At 40.6% G+C, this 17,557-nt stretch overlaps 3 protein-coding genes across 3 annotated transcripts in view; 1 reads left to right on the forward strand and 2 right to left on the reverse strand.

The window, feature by feature from the left end:
• Nucleotides 1-122, reverse strand: part of THUMPD1 (THUMP domain containing 1) — a 2,724-nt gene extending 2,602 nt beyond the window's left edge. The window contains exon 1 of the mRNA XM_010003307.1: nt 85-122. Coding sequence (XP_010001609.1) covers nt 85-122 — 38 coding nt within the window. The remainder of the gene's footprint in view (nt 1-84) is intronic.
• Nucleotides 123-3,452: 3,330 nt separating this feature from the next.
• Nucleotides 3,453-12,281, forward strand: LOC104393720 (acyl-coenzyme A synthetase ACSM3, mitochondrial-like). The gene is made up of 13 exons (XM_010003233.1): nt 3,453-3,665; nt 4,919-5,129; nt 5,843-6,050; nt 6,289-6,432; nt 7,262-7,418; nt 8,353-8,432; nt 8,770-8,893; nt 9,384-9,464; nt 10,092-10,193; nt 11,111-11,238; nt 11,354-11,453; nt 11,919-12,038; nt 12,195-12,281. The coding sequence occupies exons 1-13, from the start codon at nt 3,453-3,455 to the stop codon at nt 12,279-12,281; spliced, it is 1,755 nt and encodes a 584-aa protein (XP_010001535.1).
• A 743-nt stretch (nt 12,282-13,024) lies between these two features.
• ERI2 (ERI1 exoribonuclease family member 2) overlaps nt 13,025-17,557 on the reverse strand; it is a 7,551-nt gene continuing 3,018 nt past the window's right edge. The window contains exons 2-8 of the mRNA XM_010003308.1: nt 17,427-17,539; nt 17,139-17,266; nt 16,844-17,000; nt 16,253-16,353; nt 15,135-15,216; nt 14,541-14,667; nt 13,025-14,339 (exon numbers count right to left, since the gene is read on the reverse strand). Of these exons, the coding sequence (XP_010001610.1) occupies nt 13,025-14,339; nt 14,541-14,667; nt 15,135-15,216; nt 16,253-16,353; nt 16,844-17,000; nt 17,139-17,266; nt 17,427-17,539 (2,023 nt within the window). The remainder of the gene's footprint in view (nt 14,340-14,540; nt 14,668-15,134; nt 15,217-16,252; nt 16,354-16,843; nt 17,001-17,138; nt 17,267-17,426; nt 17,540-17,557) is intronic.

Below are 17,557 nucleotides of genomic sequence, written 5' to 3' on the forward strand. Positions count from 1 at the left end.
CAGCCGGCTGCCAGGCTCCTCTCGCGGTGACCCTGTGGTGCCCTCGGAGGTACAAAAAACGACAAACCGACCCTTGGAAATCACAGTTCCCGGACGTTAGGCGCGCCGGGGGGGTGAACCATTTCCCCAGGCACGGGACTCGGGACTCAGCTGCGGTCAGTCACTCGTAGTCACTGGGGCACTTTCTGCGCCTGAACTTCAGTTCTTGGGTTGAAGTCTGGGTTTTTGTTAATAATTCCAGAACTCAGATAAACAGTGGGCCAGGGAAAGGATGACACAGGCAGAAGCGTGGGGGAGCAGCAGGCCTGGCTCCTGCGCTGCTGCGCCCAGCACTGCTCCTACACCCACAGGCTGCGTCCTCGGGCACCTGGGGTGTCCTGGGGTAGAGGGACCAGCTGAGACAGAAACTGTTTGCACAGGTAATTGTGGGCCTGAGATACTAGAGAACATGAGTTGACAGAAAAAATGCAGCCACTAACATGGTTTCCAAAGGAAAGTGTCCGTAAGAGCCGCCTTCTTTCTCCTCTTTAGCTTCTTGGACAATTAAGGGAGAAAATTTAAATTATGTGACATTTTTTGAAAATAGGTAGAGGAGATGGGTACAGAGGCCTTGCTGGGTGCAGGGCTGTCATATTATTGACATCCAGAGAACCCAGTTGAGGTAAAGTAGGTGAAAAGGAAACTTCATTATTTGACGGAATTATTTATGTTACAACCACAACAGCAGGTGCTGTTTACATATTATCTGAAGCTTAGTTCCTACAAAGCCCATGGGGCTCGTCTGATTCTATAGCAGTTGTTAGACATTGGGGGGCATTATTTGGCCTACAAATTAGAAGTCAGTCAATCTTTGCAGGGCTGGGATTGTGTGAAAGACTCAAAGTTTGGGTGAATCGTGAATTTCTGCGGGCAACTCTGAGTGGTGCAGAGGAAATGCAGTTAACCAGTCAGAACTAATTCAGATACTTTTGTGATGAAAAGAGCTGGGGACTTGGAAATACCCATTGGTACTCTGGAAATTAGTTATATGTCCTACCAAAAGAATAGGTTACAGTTTAGGTCACTGTGGAAGTTTTCATCCTAAACAGGAAACTTTCTTCCTATGTATTTCTGGCACATTCACGGACTCTTCTCACAAGCTATCGATGTAATTTTCTCTTAATATGTGTGTTTCTCCTCTGGGGTGATGTGATCTTGTTAGTAAGGAAACCCTTTAAGGCTGTTCCTCTGCCTTTCTTCTGGGAGGATTTCATTGCATGCAGTTCAAAGAGCTGTTTAAAATGTCACTACTGCAGACCTGACTGAAGGTCTCCCTTGCTAGGCAGAGAGCAGCTTTGTTGTTTGGGGGAATCTGTTCTGATTCACTTTCTTTCTGCTGCACTGCACGTTTCAGGGAGCTGGTTAACATCTCCTTTGAGAGTGCTGAGGGAGCTCTGGCAAAAGTACAGAATCTGTGTCCCTGGAGGGACTTCAGTGTCACCCTCACTAATCAGCACCCAGAGGACTGTTTTGCTCCAAACATGTGGATGGGTATCAGTAATCTCTCTGCTCATCTCAGAGCCACAATTTGGAGACAGAGATACAGCTTTAGGGCTGTGGCAGCCAACTTTTCTGAATCTTAATGTCCCAATCTAAGCTACTGTCACTAGCTCCCTTGCGAGTGACATCCTCACAGCAGAGGTTGAAGGCAGAGGCCTGCACCAGTGTCACAGCTGTGCCCACAGTGATGCTGGGATGTAGCCTGGGTGGCAGAGAGGATGGCACATGTTCTCTCCTGCCTCTTCTATGGGAGTGGAGCAGAGGAGGCAGCAATGTCAGAGCACCACGTAACTGTGTGCTTTCTGAACATGAGGCAGAACCCTTACAAAAGCTCACAAGTCACCAGGTGTTAACAAAGCTGGTCCAGGCAGCAGCTGCAGCATCCCAGAAATTGATAGTCACATTGTCATGGCTGAAATCCCATGGTTACCTGAGGAGCCCCCAGCTACCCGCTGAGCAGTGTAGTCACAAAGCCAGTCACAAGGCTGTTGCTCTTGTCTTGCCCCAGCTAGAGTGCAACAGATGTGATTTGGCTGTAGAAAGGTCTTAGAACTGTGTTCCTCCATAGGCTAGTGGGTTGGAATTGGAGACGAGGGGGAAACAGGAGAGATTTGGGACTCACACTTCCTACCTCTGCTCTGAGCTCTGCAGAAACCTATCAGCTCTTCTCACTCTGCTGGACTTGCCCCTTGTGTGAGTCTAGAGCACATGTAAGGAGCACAGCAGTCAGTCTTGGGCACAGCAGCTGTGCAAGAGCAGGCAGAGGGCCAGGATTCCGAGATCTGTTTAAGGGGTCAAAGCTGAGACACATTCCAGCATGGAGCAGGCTCCACTTTGGTGCAAGGCAGAGAGACAGTGAGTTGGGATTGACAGCCTTTTGACAAGGTAACTGACCCTCTGCCCACCCCTGCAAGCTGCTGGCCTGGACATGTTCTGGCACTGGATTTGCCTTTTGTCTGTCCACATTCCCTCTTCTCCCAATCCCTCTCTCTCTTTCATTTGGCTGGGTTTCTCTCCTGTGTTTGTCATAGATGGACTGGATATTACAGATCAAAAAAATGTCCCTTTGCTTCAGGGAATCATATGATTTTACAGCTGGATAGTTATCCCATAAGGAACTAGCAGTGTTTATATAATTGTGTAAATAAAAGACAGTTGACAACGCATGAAAATAATTACTTCAGAGTTTTCAGACCTACTGCTAAATTGAGTCTTTTTGAGAAGAAATGCTTTTACATTTGGGAACCTTTTCAGGGAGTCATTTAAGGTTTTTCTGTCTCATAAAGTGATGCTTTTTTCATCAAAATAATGTCCAAAACATCAATACTTAGAATCTTCTCAGTGCCTCACTGCATTAATTTCATTCCTGGCAACCAATATGTCCCCAGGTCTGATAAGCTGGAAGAACTGTAAATATCTTTGTACCAAATGACACTTTGGTCAGCAAGTAATTAATGTATGATTGCTAGATTATCTGTGCAACATCTTGGTTCATGCTGTTACTTGTGTATTGTCAGTCAGTTTAATTTACTGAAGTCGGAGCTGAAGTGCCTGGGCAGTGTTCAGTGCTTCTCTGCTGTCTAAGGCAACTGAAATGTGATCTACAAGATTAGCAGTGCTTGTGGGTAGGGAAGGAATGTGGGTTATAGGAAAGCTGCCCCAGTGACAGGGCTGAGGTTGAATGCAGGGTCAGGATCTCCACTGCCTGGTTGTCACTGTGTCCAACAGAGGCTGGACAATAGCTGAGCTGCAACTGTCCTCAGCAGTTGCTCCAGTTAACAGTTGGGATTGTTGTTCCTATGTAGTAGTAAAAGCTGTTCTGAAACTGCATGGCTAATACCAGCTTCGTATCTGTATCACTGTAGCATTTCTTGGGGAGATAATCCATAAGGAACAACCTTGAAGAGACTACTATGGCCCTTGCTGCTCTGCATTTTTTACTGAAGACCCCAAGTGCTGTGTCCCTGCGGGCTCCCCTGAGAAGATCTCTCCAACTGTGCAGCTGGTGCTACCCACTTCATGCCTCTTTGAGTTATGAAGCCATAAAACAACAGTACAGACCAGAGGTGCCAAAGTACTTCAACTTTGCAAGAGATGTGCTGGACAGGTGGACTGAAGCAGAAAAGGTAAGAGTTTCTTGGCTTCCCTGATGATGAAGTATTTAATGCTGGTCATTAATTCTGAATATCTGACAAATCCAATAACCAAGACACCAGGGTTATGTTCTAATTATAATCCGGTGATCATCTCGTGCAATTTGAACTTGTAGGGCACTTGCTGTCCTTTTCACAATTTTCTTTTAATCAATAACTCCAATGAGATTGAGTGTAAGTAAATATGTGCCTCATTAACGAAACTGTACTGAACTGACCTTAAACCTGGCATCACTGCCCTATCAGCTGTGACATGTATCCTACCTGGATGTGCCAGAGAAATCACTTGACCTCTTTATATGTCATTGCCTGCCTGTAAAATGAATAATAAATACAGTGTAATGTCCTACCTATCCCACGTGTGAAATCTCTTGCGTGCAGGGACTTGAAATCTACAAAACTGAACAACTTTGAACTCCAAACCAGACATGAGCTCTATGCAAGGAAAGGGAATATAGAAAAAAAACATGGAGTATCGGTCTGTCACCTTTCTTACTTTGCAGGTCTGGTCTCTGTGGATAGTACTGGTTTTGCAGGCTCAGGCTGTTCATGATGAGGGGCTAAACACAGTTATGTCCAGCCTGACAGCAAGAATAGAGCAGAAGTATCACCTATCTGACAATTTTTCCTCTTGCAGGAAAAACAGGTTCTGACACGTTCTAAACAGAGCAAGGAACACCCTTTGGAGAAGAAGTTTAGCCCTCTGAAGTGCACAGATAAAATCTACTCCCCTCGAAATGAACCTTAGTGTTGTATCTTCAACTAGATAATAAGGTGTCATGTTCGTGCTGCTCCAGTGAATTTTTTGCTGGGGAGGTGACTTGCTACTGCTAAATGCATTTCCCACCTTTAAACCTCATTGTATGCATACATATCAAATCACTTCACACATCAGTTAAGTGAGGCATTTATTAAAGGTCACACTGTGTGGGCTTATGCTTTTGAAACTTTGATTTAATTTTTAGAAGTTCCAAACATGCCCAATTCCAGGTGAACTTGCAGATGAGCTATGAGGGCTCAGGAAACTCCAGGGCACAAACCTGAGGTACCCAAAGTCATCAGCTGCTTTGTTGGTGTGACCTGAAACAAAAGGAATCTTCTTTCTTTGTGTTGATTACTGGAAAACCTCTTTAGAGTATAATATGAAGAACTCAGGAAAGGAATAAAAATTTAATTTCCTAAATGACATTTATAGACTATTTGTATTGTATCCTGTTGTTTTACAGGAGGGAAAAAAGTCTAAAAACCCTGCATTGTGGTGGGTAGATGGTGCTGGAAAAGAGGTGAGGTGGAGCTTTGAGGAGCTAGGAGTGCTGTCCAGGAAAGTGGCAAATGTTCTCTCTGATGCCTGCAGCCTGCAACAGGGAGACAGAGTTATTCTTATTCTGCCCCGGGTCCCAGAGTGGTGGCTGGTGAATGTGGCTTGCATGAGAACAGGTTAGTAAAAGCATACAAATGGTCTATAGGTGCAGAAATTGTGACTTAAACCAGTCCCTGATATTTAATGCATTCAGAGCTACCAACATGCCAATTAGGATGAACTAGTGTCAAGCTGGTCAAAAACACTCTTCATGCCAAGCTTTTTCTTTCTGGTGCTTTTAGGACTTCAGCACATGTTCTGGCTGTTAAAGACACCCTGTGAGTCCATTCTCTTCTGTCCAGCACTTGTGAGACATCACAAAGACACTCTTCTGCTAACTTGCAGTGAAATTAGCCCACACTTAATGAAGTGTTTCACATGTTCCCCTTTGGGGTCTGTTAAATGCTCAGCTTTCCAGCATTTACAACCCAGGATGTCCTGGTGCTTCACGAAGGCTAGCAGTATACCTTGTGAGGCAACAGCTGTGTTTACCAGTAAAGAAGTCTGGAGAGACTTGTTCCAGGGAGAGCGTGTTCAGAATAAGGGAAGTTGTTCTATTGATTTCTTTGGTGTCTTGTGATCAGCCTGATATTTGCTAACTTGTGCTAGTCCTCACACAGCATTTAACCCATCAAATAAATTGGCACATTTACAAACGTAAGGCCAAGTTCTGCTCTTAGTGTGGTCCTGTCCCACTCAAAAGAACAAAGTAAGCTGAAATCTGCTTATAGGTGCAAGTGTCATTCCTGAATGTTGAGGCTGCTTTTTCATTCCCTTTCCTTCACTTCAGGAACAGTTTTGATTCCTGGCACGCAGCAATTGACAGCAAAGGACATTCTTCATCGACTCCAGAAATCCAAGGCCAAGTGTATTGTCACTGATGATTCTGTGGCACCAGCTGTAGACTCAGTTGAGGCTCAATGCCAGTCTCTGAAATTCAAGTTGCTTGTATCAGAGGGCCACAGAGAAGGATGGCTGAACTTTAAAGGTCTTCTGAAGTGAGTAACCACTGCTGTGAAAGTGCCACATCAATAATGAAAGAAACGCACAGCAATTTGTTTTGAATAGTAAATGTTGAAACACACCAATATATTTTCGCCTATTTAGGACTGAACAGTGGAAAAATGTCAATGTTTATGATGTTTTTGATTGCTACAGTTATTTGGGTTAAATATTTTTTAAAAGATGTAAGTCACACTTTCAAATGACTTTATTAATCGTTTTGCTTATTTTAAGAAATGCTCCTTCTGATCACCACTGTGTTACCACAAAGTGTCAAGATCCAATGGCCATCTATTTTACCAGTGGGACTACAGGATCTCCAAAAATGACTGAGCATTCCCACAGCAGCTATGGTATTGGCCATACGCTAACTGGAAGGTACAGATATCACTTTAAATCAGACGTATTTCTGTAGCTGATCACCCAGCTGAAGGAAGAGATTTTTACCAAAAGCTTTTGTTTCAGTAGTTAAAAAAACAGCAGTTGTTTTATATCACAAAAAGTGGTTTGTTTTTTTCCATAAAACAAGGCAGCTTGAGTCCAGTTGCCTTAGTGTGTAGAAAATGTAACAGTCATATAGTCACTGACTTCTTTTCAACATTTTTTTTAACTTTTGATCAGTTCTTCGTTGTGTATAGTTAATAGATTCCCCGTGAACTGGACTGGAGCACAAGTTTATGAAGTCTGTACCATAAGGGGGAAAAAAACACAGGTCTGTTAGGCTTCTGAATTCATGTGTATCTGCATGAGGCAGCTCTTGCTGGCACAAAATGGTGATCGTTCAGAATCTTTGAATTTATAAAGCAGTGTTCTTTATAAAATTGACCTGGCAGTGTACTTCACTCTAACAGGCAAAGAATGACAAATTGGAAAATGCCCAACTAGAAATGAGTGAAAAAAAAAAATCCTAATCCTTAAAATCAGTTCAACCAGCAATCTCATACATATTCATACATCATGTTCTGAGGTGGTTTTAACTTGTCTATCAGTATAATTTTTCCCTTAGAAAATGCAACATCAGTCTATCCTGACAACATCCCCTCTATGCTCTGACTTACCCCTTCTCAGAAATTCAGCCATTTCTAGTTGCCGTTTACGCAAGAAACCAGTGATGGATTTGCTTCACTGGCAGATGTCTTGTGGATATTTTAATATTTGATTTATTCTTGCCAAATAGAGACTGTGAAGAATTGCTTTGTGTTAACAGGTGTTGGCTGGACTTGACTTCCTCAGATGTATTTTGGAATACATCAGACACAGGCTGGGCAAAGTCAGCTTGGAGCAGCGTTTTTTCACCATGGATTCAAGGGGCGTGTGCATTTGTACATAAGATGCCACAGTTTGACCCAACCATTGTCTTCGAGGTAAGTGAGGAGAGCCCAGCAACAAACATTGCTGTTCTCTCTGGCGGGTCTTGCCGAGGTTTTAATTTCCCCTGGCACTGCACAGGAGGCAGCATGCAGCACGGTTACAGATTGCACCAGGTGGTAACCAATTGTTTAGTTAAGGAGTGAGTGCTGCAAATATGTGCCCCAAAACTAGACACTATTTGACACCCCAAGAGTTTCATAATAACTGTGCTCTGAATTTGACTGCACAAAACTGCAAACATCCATTATTAGGCCTAGAATTGAAGTACACAAGAAATTGTCTGGGATTTGTGGAGCACTTTGGTGTCATTAAAATAACTGACAATAACAGAAGAATGAGAATTTCAATTCTCTGCACCATTTAATTAAAAGTTAAGAGGCAGCAAGGCTGAATTTCTTCAATAAGGGCACCAACATTCTATTCTCTTACATCTAGCACACACAGTTCATCATTTGAAAAAGACAACCGTGTTTCATTTTACATGGAATGACTTTAACATCATATCCAGGTTAATTAGATGGCTGGAAACTGCTAGTTAATGTTAGGCTATGTTAAAGAACACTGTTAGTTGTACACTTAACAGAGCATCTTAAAAAGTAGCCTTAGCCTGTTTTCTACTTAAACTGCAATTACAATTAAATTCTGCAAGAGAAACCGTAAAGCTTTCAAGAGCAAAAAATGTTGGTGTGTTGAACTAATTATAACGTGGTGTAGATTTAGTTCTGAAGAAGAAACTAATTAAATATATCTGCTGTGTGTTGGTGTTGGCAAGTACAGAGCTGACTCCTTTTAGGACACTTAACATTCTGTTAAGGTGTTCCATAAGCTGGATGCAGAGATTGTTACATGACCTCTTACAATGAAGATCGGACATTGCAGGTTTGAGTATATTGGCAAAGTTTACTTTTTTTGTTCTAAATTCTCTAGACTCTGTCAAGATTTCCCATAACCGTCTTATGTTGTCCTCCAACTGCTTATCGAATGTTTGTGCAACATAAACTGTCCAGGTGAGCAACAGCAGAGTATCTTTGGTGTATTTGATCAAAACACTAGAACAAAAGCTCATCTCACCTCGATTTTATTGGAAGTTTACAATGGCATAACAGTAACTCAGATCATGTGTTTCTCAACATTTTGAATCTAAGTATTAGGAACAAGGTCAGAACAAAGATTTAGCGGTAGCTTAACCATTTTTATTCAGCTTTTTGTTTAACACTATATAGTTCAAATTGAATTAACAGGACTCAGTTAAAAGTTGTTCTTATGTAGAAGAATCCTCACAATACAGAATGAATGGGGCATAGCAGGTAGATGACTGCCCATTGTTTTCTCTTTTCCCCTAAGCTACACCTTCAAAAGCCTGCGGCACTGTGTGAGTGCTGGGGAGCCCATCAACCCTGATGTGATGGAAGAATGGAAAGCACAGACTGGGCTGGATATTTATGAAGGCTATGGACAGACAGAAACAGTATGTTCTGCTTTACAAATGTAAAAATGTAGGCTTCACAGACACAGCCGTGAAGTCTCTCAGGTTGCCAAGAAAAAGTGATTACAATGATGATACACAGTTATGATTTTTAGGGGGAAAGGCAAGTGCAATAAGCAATGCTGGAAAAATGTAGGTTGAACAATCGTAACAGCTTCACCCAAAATCCAAGGACTGTTTTTCATTCCTCTCAGCTTTAGACTGGGAACACAAAAGGGGTATATTCCTCATTACTGCATTCCAAATTCTGCTTTAAAAATCTGTCTTTAGAGCACTCACTCTCATTATTTGGAGATGTGGGCATAGTTTATTTCTAGAAGTTTAATCATTGGATATGGATATAATGAAGCCCATTAGTACTTCTTATGGAAATACACAATATTAGCTGAGTATTTTAAACTTAAGCAAAAGACTGAATATACAAGCCACATTTAATTTAAATAAAAACTAACCCAAACAACATTCTTCACAGGTGCTGATCTGTGGAAATTTTAAGGGAATGAAAATCAAACCTGGCTCTATGGGAAAGCCATCTCCAGGGTATGATGTCAAGGTATGGTACCTCTGGTGATTCAGTCTCTCTCTCTTGCATAATCACTTTTCATTAAAGAGGTTTGAAACCTCTCAACAGAGTTGTACCATGTACCATCATTCAGGAGGGAGTGAAACAGTGAAGAAATGCATGTTACTGCCCTAAACTGAGCATGCAAAATAAGCAACTGAACTTCCCTGTTGCACCATCCTCACTAACATGGATGACCACCCACTGATAGCTGACAGATACCAAATGCTGAGGCAATGATAGAAATTAAACTGCTTAGTTAATAAAGAGTGGGTATGAATGTTGTTTCCTGGTGATAAGATTTCTAGTATCTGTCTTTCAGTTCTTAACTTTTCCCACCCCATTATTTGTGTTCCTCCCTGGGGTCTTACTAACTTCATTACATGTTTGCATAGTACTTGGCATTCCTGGTAAAAGACATAGTGCAAATACAGTAGGTTATTACTAATCTTACACTTCAGTTGTCAGAGTAAGACCCTTTCCTGCTCCAGATCATTTCCCAATAAAGAAAATACTTTGATTAGGCATTTTAAATGTGCACCAAGATTATATGATTTTATCTTAATGCTTTTTAATTTGTCTCCAAGGTAATAAAACTGTGGCTTTGTTTATTTTTAGATTATAGATGAAAACAGTAATATTCTGCCTCCTGGAAAGGAAGGAGATATTGCCATCAGAGTAAAACCTACAAGATCGCTTTTTCTTTTCACTTGCTATGCTGTAAGAATATTTCTATAGTTAGAGTTCCTGTTAAATCTCCCTCACAAAGAATCTGATGCCCCATTTTGTTCACATATACCCTGCTTCCTGGTCTGAAAATCCTGGGGGGGGAAAGATGGATTTCAATTTTTTTCCCTGCAGATGCTTGGTCTAATTATACACACAATTATGTGTTTGATAAGATTGTTCTGCCTAGCAAGTTAAAATCCACTTTATTTTGATTCTTAATTACTTCATAATAAAAGGAAACGTTTGATGGACCCCCTAATGCCAAAATACTCTTTAGCCTAAGGGCTAGAGCTCCCATCTGAGAAATAAGACACTGGTTAAATCCCTTCGCTCCAGGTTGGAGTTTCGTGAGGTGTTTCATACACGGCAACATTTTTTAGTGTTTTTTTTTCCTTGTTGGTTAGAATTTTCAGTACAACAGCCAGTAGAACAAACCCATAGTGGTGTCTGTTCTGACAGCAGAAATCCTTGTTAAATTGTATCAATGTCATCTAATCAGGGCTCCCGAGCAGTGCTGAGCATGCAGGGAAGGAATACCCTGCGTACTGCCTAGAAAAATTCTTGCAGTTGCATTTACTATAGTTCCGTAAGTCTGCATATTTTTGCAACCTTCAGTGGTTCCCAAAACTGTGGGGCATAACTTGATATGATTAAAATTTTAAGTTGGTCACATTTATTGCAATTGATTAATTTTATTTCTAGTTTTGTAGCTTAGTAATGGTGAATTAATAGTTCTTTATTAATGTCCTGCTTGAATCTGGTGCATATGACCACAGTACAGACCAGTATGGGAAGCTACAAATTTTTAATAGTTGACTGTACCATAACTTACATGCTAAATATGTTAGAATGCAATTTCATTTATTTTTTAGGTAGTTTTCTTCAAAATGCAATTTAATATTTCCTAGGATGATCCAGAGAAAACAGAGGCAACAACACGTGGGGACTTTTATGTCACTGGAGACAGGGGGATTATGGATGAGGATGGATACTTCTGGTTTGTTGGAAGAGCTGATGATGTCATTAATTCTGCTGGGTAATTTGAAACTGTTTAACAATAAATCATTAAATTTGACTAACACAGATTCAGATGTGAAGTTTTGTTTGTGTGTTATCAAATACAACTAAAAGCTCTTTCCTCCATTTTAAAGATACCGTATTGGACCATTTGAAGTAGAAAGTGCCCTAGTGGAGCATCCTGCAGTGGTGGAGTCAGCAGTTGTCAGCAGCCCAGACCCCATCAGAGGAGAGGTAAAGAAATTAAATAAGTTTATATATTTAAGTAGCTTTGTGCATACCAGAGCTAATAAAGCCTAACTTTCAAGGGATTTCTCTATCCAGGGATTAATTTTTTTTCTTTTAAAAATTAAAACTAAATAAACTCAAGTCAGCATTTCTACTCTTATCAGACATTGGAGAATCCACACAGGAAAAAAAACCTGACCAAGGCAGTTGCCCCAGATCCAATATAACAAAAGCACCATTTGAAACTTTCCCTGTCATTCAAATAATTACAGTTTTAGACTTCATTAAATGTATATAAGCTGTCTGCACAGTCCAGATCAATAGTGAGCACCCAAAGACTTTGCAAACCTCTCTGTCTGCCCTATACATTACTCTGCAATTTGTGAGCAAATGTTTGGTTAATGTTTCAAATCTTACTGTTGTGTTATAGTTTCATTGGCATTTAAACCACTGCTGCCATAACTTCTTTAGGTAGTGAAAGCCTTTGTTGTGTTAACATCTGACTATGCTTCACGTGACCCAGAAAAATTGAAGAAAGAGCTACAAGATCATGTTAAGAAAGTAACTGCTCCATACAAGTATCCTAGGAAGGTGAGTGCACAAATATCCAAATAATTTTCAGTCATAAGACAGTGGCTGTTTACTGCCATGTGGCTTATAAACATATGCCACTTGGGTTAAGAAAAATTAAAAATGTAGGTCAACTCTCTCTTATTTTGTATTGCAATCTTCTCAATATCCCAACAGATGGAGTTTGTTAAACAGTTGCCAAAAACTATTAGTGGGAAGATCAGAAGGAATGAACTGCGCCAGAAAGAGTGGAGAAAAGATTAGAAGAGCTTGTTGCCTTTTTATAGAATTTTTTACAAAGTAAGATACTGCAGATTTACACAGTAAGTAAGAGACATGCTGTGTCCTTCTTAGCTTAGTTTAGGTTTGCATAAATTCTTACCTGATTTCTAGCATTTGGCTGTCCCAGGTGCTACACTTATAGCACAAAAGCAGGCAGATTGATAAAAATGAAAGGGGAAACCTATATAGTCAAGAGCATGACTGCTAATGTGTGTTAAATAAAGTGTACTACATTTAATGAAGTGTTTTATCTTTGTTCTTTAATTTAAAAGATAACAAACCAGTAAGAGTTTAAAAGAACAGTATTGCTTCAAGAATCACTTTGGAGAAGTGCAACACCTTCTAAATACATTTTTTAAAGTTAGTTATAATTACAAGTATATTTAGAAAAGTGTAAATAAAATCTATATCATTAAAATGTTCTTTAAGAGCTGGACTAGTAAAGAACACATCTTACAGCAAAAATTTATATTTGTTGCAGCAGCTGCTTATGCTTTAGCACTTAATAGTTTAATCTGTTATCTCACACTTCATTAATGAGATACTTTACGATATATTGATATTTTTGTATGCTTGAGCAATTTTAATTTCCTCTCTATGTTAACCAGTGTCATTTTTCTCCCATTCTCAGAACATTTATCTGACATCATTTTACTGTCTTGATCATGTTAAGCATAATCAACTTACCGAGTTTAAGATTCAGACAAAAAAAAAATCACCAGTTTTCAAGTTCTCATAGAGGGTCTAAGACACAAATATTTTTTGTTGGAAGAATTTCCTAATTTACTAGCAGAAGTTCCAAGCAAGTTCAAAGCATCTGCATTCAGGATAAGACCATTAGATTTCTCTTTTAGAAGCACATATTCCCACTTGAAGTATCCACAACCTTTCTTCCCACCTTCATGCCTGCCAACAGGACAACAGAAAAATGCTTTCCCATGATTTGGACCAGGATTTGATACATACAGTTTTTTAGCTCTTCGACCACAGTTACACAGAGGGGGAGTTGGTTTTCCATTTTTCACAGCTCTTACAGACTGATTCAAATTGACTGTGGAGTTCAGAATGGCAGGAGAAACTGGGGGCAAATTTGAACTTCTTAAAGGTAAGGAATGATCAAAAGATGCAGTTTTCTCTTGATATATAGCAAAAGACTGTTTTTTGGCTGGTGGGAGTGTTTTTGGACTAGGTGGCTTTCTTTTAGGACCCTCTGAAAGAGTAGAATGATTTCCAGTGAATGCTGGTTGTGCTGAAATAGGATTTGCCTTTGCAGATGGTAACTTAAAAGCTGAAAAATTTGAAATCTGCCTTTGTATTGTTCCTACATTATAGATAGTAGTATCAGGACTTTTGTAAATGATAGATTTCAGAGGTTCCTCAAGTACTGCAGTGTTCTCCAAACCTTGATTACCTGCACTCATCACAGCCAATTGTTTTGAAATGGTTTTCTTTTCAAACGCTGTTACACGATCTGCACCTGAGTCATCTTTGAATTGAACACAGTCTGAATTTTTTTCGTATTGAGATTCTGGTATTAAAGCAACATCTTCCCAGTCAGTCAGCAGAGATAAGCAATCAGAACTAGTACTGATGTCCTCACTGGAGATACTAACTGAGGGGATGGTAGTAGAGACAAGCACTAATCCTGCCCCAGGTGCTGGGGGGCTGTGTCTAGCAGTGCCCAGCGCTGCCCCACTGCCCAGGCCCTGCCAAATGCCTCTTGGCACAGGACGGGGAGGCTGCTGTGCCTGCTCCAGGGGAACAGGAAGTCTGTCAGTGGGTGCTGTTAAGGAGCTTTGGGCTTGGACATATAACTCAGTCCTTGAGCTGCTGCTAGGCATGGCATGGACATCTGCAGAGGAGTCACTGCAAGTGGTCTGACGTTCTTCAGTTTGTACATCAGAATTTGTTGTCATTCCAGCAATACTGTTGTGGTTTTTCTCAGCTGGACAGTTTGTTTCACAAGTTCCATCTCTAGATGTTTCATGTCTGCTGTTACTTCCCAGTGGAGTCTTGTCAATGAAGTTTATGGTTGATGTTCTGGAAATTAAATTACTCTTCAGCTGTGCCTGGGGAGTCTGTAAACAAAAGGAAGTTTTGGAAAGTGAATACCCAGAAGTTTTAGGAATTGATGCACAAAATTAATAAGCATATCAGCCTAGGGATGTTCTGTTAAATTCATAGTCAGGATGCTGGGTTTGTTATGTGAGTAACTCACCTTTCATCTGTATTCCAGGCTACAAAGAAAGTAGGAGAAAAGATATGAAGTAGTTACTAACCTTATCCAAAGATTTAGTCACCTTCAGCACACATCCATCACAAATCAGCCTCCAAGCAAGACGAGCAGTGTTCCGAGAATCATCCAACCCTTCAAAAGTATGGTCATATTAATGTCTTCTTTTTAAACTGCTATTGGGGATAGCTCTTATTAGAGGAAAAATGTAATCTAAGCCTTACATAAATGACAGGGATTCACAGCACTCTGACACATAGTTACCTAGTTCAAAAAGGTGAAGCGGAGGTAAAAAATTCCCTGTACTGGAACACCTTAAGGACTAATCCATAGAGCTGAATATATATCCACAATTTTAAAAATCCTTTCTCTGCTTTATTAATAATGTAAAAACTTTCTTAAAATCATATTGTGCTAATACCTGTACCTCGCCTCTTTTTATGTTTTTGTTGGACAGAACATTGCATAACCTGGAAACAGTAGTTAGAGTAATGACTTAACTACTAGTAGTTGCTTTAGTTTAGCTAACTAAAGCTAACTTTGCTATTTACCTTTATTTAAAAAGAAATAAATTAAAATGAGGATCATCACATCATACTCACCAGAATGTTCCCGTCCTGCAAAAGCTATCCCCAAATCCTGCAAAGCACCATTTAGCCCTTTGGGCTTCCTATTATAGAAGGCCTAAGGAAAAAAGCACAGGTGCTTAACAGAAAGCATTTCAAAACCTCTTCATAGTGAAGTGAAAACCATTTCAGAAATATCACCTTATGAATAATAAACCTCACATGACAATTGTGCAAGTTAGATATCTTAATTTTACAGTTGGGAAAAAGAAGCATTAGACCATGAGTGTGTTGGCCTGTAATAAATGAGAATGGAAGGAGCTGCGAATCCCTTCTCTCAGCCTTAAACTAATCCATGCTGTCTTAGCTCTGGAGTAAATTTATTTGCACTTATGGCCTACATTGATGAAGGCCTGAGCAAGCAGCACTGAAGAACAGAACTATAAATAACTCCTCAAGATGCTCAAACTATAGCATATTGCAAAGGCACAGGCATTAATATATTTGGCATAGGTATAATAGGTTTTTTTTAAACGAGAAGAAGTGAGCATTGTCACTCCCTGCCAGTACCTTGTTTTATCACAAGAAGAGGAATACTTACCCTGTTTGGAGACCTAATTCTGCTACCTAGGTTGACAGCCTAAGCTTCAACTGTTGGGAGAGGCAGACTCTTGGATAACCCTTTGAAAGTTTCCATAACTAATACACAGGGGAAGGTGTTATTCATACTATTCAGCATATACTTTCTGGTCAAAGTACAGTTCCCCTTTAAGCACCCCTAAGCAGATGACAGTGACTATTTTCTACACAGCAATATAAGGCACCAGTAAGAGCACACAAAACCAGAGAAGTTAGGAAGCAAGCAGAGTAAAGAATATCAGGAAAGGAAGGGCACCTTGAAAAATTCTCCTAGGATTATTATCATCCATTTATCAGCAATAAGACCAGGTTGTTTTCCTAGCATTAAGATTGCTTTAAAAATTCACACAGTTCTAGGGCTTGCAATTTGTTACTGAGCAATAGCAACATGGAAAGAAAACAAATGAGTTACTCTAGCAATTGGAATGTAATATTGGCTTGTAACCTAAGATACAGTTGGTCTTTGAGACAACAATATGGGTATAAATGTTTCACAGTCTTATCAATCTGCTCACCCTGTATGTAGCTTTCAGATCAATCCAGGAATTTAAAATGTCAGGTTTTCGCAGCTGCTTCCTTTTACACTCATACTGCAGACACACCCCCAGGTCCCAGTCTGCACAGAAAAAAACCCAAAACTCAACCCTTTAAATCAACATAACAGGACCTACCATCAACATATACTAGTAGCATCCTGCACTGCAGGAGCATAGGCTGCTAGGGAAGCCTTTGTACAGGAAAAGCACTAGGGTTGCTGCAGTGGGACATCAGGATAAGTGAATGTCTATTGTTAGTAAAGAATGACTTAATGATGGGTAAAGATCTCAAAGAGCTCATAAATCATTTAGACACATTAAGAATGGTGACAGTTTATGTAAAGCAGAACAATGTAACAGTGTCAGACCTTGGTGACAAAGATGTAGAGAACCCACCAGGATTCAGTACATTTAATATTTTCAGTCTTATCCTGATATTGCACATCTTTAATACCTAATAATAATGATAATAATAAGCTTTTGGCTCCCTGGAAGTGCAGACACAATCTCACTAGCACCACCCAATGTTCTTATGAGAATTGTTCCACAGAAAATGAAAATTGTTCTTACCTGTCCAAGTAACAAAGGTACATGGTTTTGTCTCAGCAGTAGAACGACTTGGAGTATCTGAACTGAATATAATTTTCTTCTCCTTTTGTATCTTTTCAATCCATTTCAAAAACTGCGATAGACAAATGTTAAGGGGGATGCCTTCATCAACTTGATTCTTTATGGAACAGAAAAAGGTGTGTTAGCGTGTGCTGAAATTAACTTGAGATTTTTTTCTCTCTAGCTCTTTAAAGGCGTGTTTAAGAAAACTAGTAAATAGCAGTTATACCCGTGTGATGGCAGATAGCAGTTATACCTGCGTTATGCCAGTCAGTTCTGTACAAAATTCAGAGAGAACAGGATGCTCCTGTGGCTGGACATACGTGTGGAACTCTGCCTCGATCTCTCCCGTTGAGGTGTTTAACAGGACTGCTGGGAATTCAACTGTGACAAAAACAAAACGGGGGGAAAAAAACAAACACCAAAACAACACCCAGAACACACAGCCGGGCAGGTTAAAGCTGTTCACGGAAACGGCTCCGTTCGCTCGTTGGCACCTCAGGCACGGGCAGGAGCGGCGGGCTCGGTGCCGCCCCGCACTCACCGATCTCGGGGGGCCGGCGCCCCGCGTCCCGCCAGCACGTGGCCTCGAAGTCCAGCACCACCAGGTACCCGAAGCGCTGCCCGGCCTTCCGCGCGCTGCTCCGCGCCCGCGCGCTGCTCCGCGCCAGCCCC

This window comes from Chaetura pelagica, unplaced genomic scaffold (assembly GCF_000747805.2).
Source record: "Chaetura pelagica isolate M959 unplaced genomic scaffold, ChaPel_1.0 scaffold138, whole genome shotgun sequence".
NCBI classification, from domain to species: Eukaryota; Metazoa; Chordata; class Aves; order Apodiformes; family Apodidae; genus Chaetura; species Chaetura pelagica.

Bases quoted from the DNA above. Each gene is read 5' to 3' on its own strand.
- LOC104393720 (XM_010003233.1), top strand. From the start codon at position 3,453: ATGGCCCTTGCTGCTCTGCATTTTTTACTGAAGACCCCAAGTGCTGTG. The intron at 3,666-4,918 runs GTAAGAGTTTCT...GTTGTTTTACAG, and splicing joins GGTGGACTGAAGCAGAAAAG to GAGGGAAAAAAGTCTAAAAA. The intron at 7,419-8,352 runs GTAAGTGAGGAG...TAAATTCTCTAG, and splicing joins ACCCAACCATTGTCTTCGAG to ACTCTGTCAAGATTTCCCAT.